The sequence below is a fragment of the Calidris pugnax genome, unplaced genomic scaffold (assembly GCF_001431845.1).
Source record: "Calidris pugnax isolate Ruff unplaced genomic scaffold, ASM143184v1 scaffold273, whole genome shotgun sequence".
In the NCBI taxonomy this organism is placed as follows: domain Eukaryota; kingdom Metazoa; phylum Chordata; class Aves; order Charadriiformes; family Scolopacidae; genus Calidris; species Calidris pugnax.
The window spans coordinates 11,959,363-11,962,107 of record NW_015094508.1 but is presented as its reverse complement, the minus strand read 5'-3'; the positions used below and the strand labels follow the sequence as shown (position 1 = coordinate 11,962,107).

Below are 2,745 nucleotides of genomic sequence, written 5' to 3'. Positions count from 1 at the left end.
GGCTGCGCGGGTGCGCGCCCGCGGTGTGTGTGTGTGTGCGTGTGTGTGCGTGTGTGTGTGTGCGCGTGTGTGTGTGTGCGCGTGTGTGTGTGCGCGCCGGTGCGCGGCCGTGGTGTGTGTGCGTGCACCTAGAGCAGATCATTGGCGAGGGTTTCCAGAAGGTGGAAAATGTCACCTGATTCACACTGAACTTTTTAAATCTCCCCACCCCCGAGCAGACACACACACACATTAGGAGACCGCCCACCGCAGACAGCTAAGACCCCCGTATAGATTTAAAGAGAGACTGCATTCAGAGCCTGACGTTCATTCAATAGAGCGATCATAAGCAGGCTGGCTGGTGCTCGCTCCCTCTCCCTACTCCCCCTCACGCCGTTTCTGTGTCTCTCTCACTCCCTGCTACACTGAGGATGTTAAATCAGAGAATCCACCCGGGCATGCTCTTACTCCTGATGTTTCTCTGCCACTTCATGGAAGATCACACAGTGCAGGGTAAGACCGGATTGTTTATTCGCGGATACGTTTCTTTATTATTACTATTGTTTTTCTGTCTTTCGGGGCAGGGTTTTAGTTTGCTTGCGGTGTTAAACGCCTCTCTCCAAGGTCCAACAGGACAGAAGTTTAACTGTGGGCATGGGGTTGCTTTTTGCCGAGGTGCAGAGGTGTCACTTTGAGTCCTTTTTGGTCGGACCCTCGCACTGCTCTGCATAGGCACAGAGGACAGATGAGGATGTTTCTTGGTATTTATTGCTATTATGCAGCATGAATGAAGAGCAGCATCGCGAGGGAACTTTCCCAGTCTCGGAGCCCGAATGAGTGCTCAAAGTTTGTTGGTAATTTAGCACAGATTTTTATCTCGCCTGCCTGGCGGAAGGAGAGGTGATGATGGGGAGCCCCACGATTACAGCTGACATTTTTAGAAACCAATAAATGGTCATTTTCTGGACATTCCTTTAATATTGGGATTTCCTCCTCCCCCCTCCTTTTTCTTTTTGTGAATAAGTGTTGTAAATTCTCTTGTATTGAAGAGTATGCTTAAATAAGTTAGGGTGGGTTTTTGTTTTCCATACGAACAAAACAGCCCCGAACCTGATATTGACAACTCTTAAGAGCCCTCTTTCGACACAAGGGAATATTGATTTTTAGTTTGGGGGCTTTTTTCCCTTATCTTGACCGGGTTCCAGCCACAACCTGGATGTCTTACCATTGCTTGTTCTATCTTTTTTTCCTCTTTTTTTTTTCTTTTCTTCCCCACTACCGAGCTAGAGTATAACTTAATCTAATGTAGGCAACTGTAAAACGCAAAACTTTTTTTTTTTTTTTTTTTTTTTTGGGGGTTTTTTTTTTAATTTTTTTTTTTTTTTAAGGTTGAACTTGATGATCTCAGAGGTCCCTTCCAGCCATGGTGATTCTGTGATTCTGTGTCCCTGCCAGAGGATATCACTCTCGGAGCAGCAGGAGGGGAGGTGGGGAGTAGCTGAGGATGCTCAAATTTTTTTTTTTTTTTTTTTTTTTAAGGGCGTTGTTTGTTCAATGATTTTTTTAGCGGAGGGGGGGGGTTGGATATCTTGCCCCGCGCCCAGCGACATCTCGGCTGGCCGATCCTGACCCCTCGCTGCGGTACATTCCCATTGGAGTAAGGAGGCAGGATCGCGCCCTGGCTGGATTAGCACCAGAATCAATTGGTATTGAGTTGCTGGAGAAGTCACATTGGTTATTCACGAGAGACTCATCCCAACCAAAACTCTCCAGCTAAAAAAGGGGGAGTTGCTTAGACTAATGTTCTTGGCTTGACTCCACAAATAACAGGGATACTAGTAAAAAAAAAAAAAAGGCGGGGGGGGGCAAAAAAACCCACCACAAAACCCACTCTATCCGTTTTAAGGACAGTGTACCTTCCTCTGAAATGCTTGCGAGAGAGATGGCACCTATAACTTTTCCAGTCTGATCGATTTTTAACACTCTGTAGGAACCTCCTACTCTATGTGCCCCTGTATTTTATGTACTTTGCTGACTTTTTTTTTTTTTTTTTTTTGAGCTCCGCTGACTTATTTTAGTGAAGGAAAGACATTTGTTAATAGAAGCAGCAAAATGTGGAGATTTCGAAAGACTTTGCTAGCAGCAAATGTTCCCAATTCGTGCAGATTGCAAAATGGGCTGGGACTGAAACTCTGTGCGGCACTAAAACAATGCTGCTGTGCAGCCGCGGTGAGGAGGAGAGGGCAGGGGGAGGAGGAAGGAATTTGCAAGCGCGATTTTCTTTTTATTCCCTTTTAAATGCACATCCTTTTCAAGCCTCTGTCACGTGCCGGCAGTGCTCCTTCTGCTCTACATATGGAATAAATGCCTCCGAAAACTGCCTCGTCCTGTTTTGATCGGGTCTTTTCTTTCTTTCTGGGTTTTGGGTTTGTTTTTTTTTTTCCTCTTGTTCTTTTGTGGGTTTTGGTTGGGGTTTTTTGTTTTGTTTTGCGGGGTTTTGGGGTTTTTTTTGTGTGGTTGCTTTTTTTTCTGGTTGTTGGGTTTTTAAGGTTGGTGGGGGGTTTTTTTGTTTGTTTTTTGTTGTTTTTTTTTTAACTGCGCTCCCAAATGGGCCGGAGTAGCTGCGAGTTATGAAATGGGACAAATAAAAGTAAACAGTCTAGTAAAAGTCATTGCACGGCGCACGTGTTGTGTCTGGGTCACTGGTGCCTGCCACTGATCCGGCTGGGTGTCCCGTCTCCCTCCCCAACCCCCTCCCCCCGATTT

General features: G+C 45.9%; 1 protein-coding gene across 1 annotated transcript in view; it reads left to right on the top strand.

The window, feature by feature from the left end:
* The first annotated feature begins 100 nt into the window (after nucleotides 1-100).
* Nucleotides 101-2,745, top strand: part of FST (follistatin) — a 9,824-nt gene continuing 7,179 nt past the window's right edge. Inside the window, exons 1-2 of the mRNA XM_014964856.1 lie at nucleotides 101-492; nucleotides 1,519-1,636. Coding sequence (XP_014820342.1) covers nucleotides 411-492; nucleotides 1,519-1,636 — 200 coding nt within the window. The 5' untranslated portion in view covers nucleotides 101-410. The remainder of the gene's footprint in view (nucleotides 493-1,518; nucleotides 1,637-2,745) is intronic.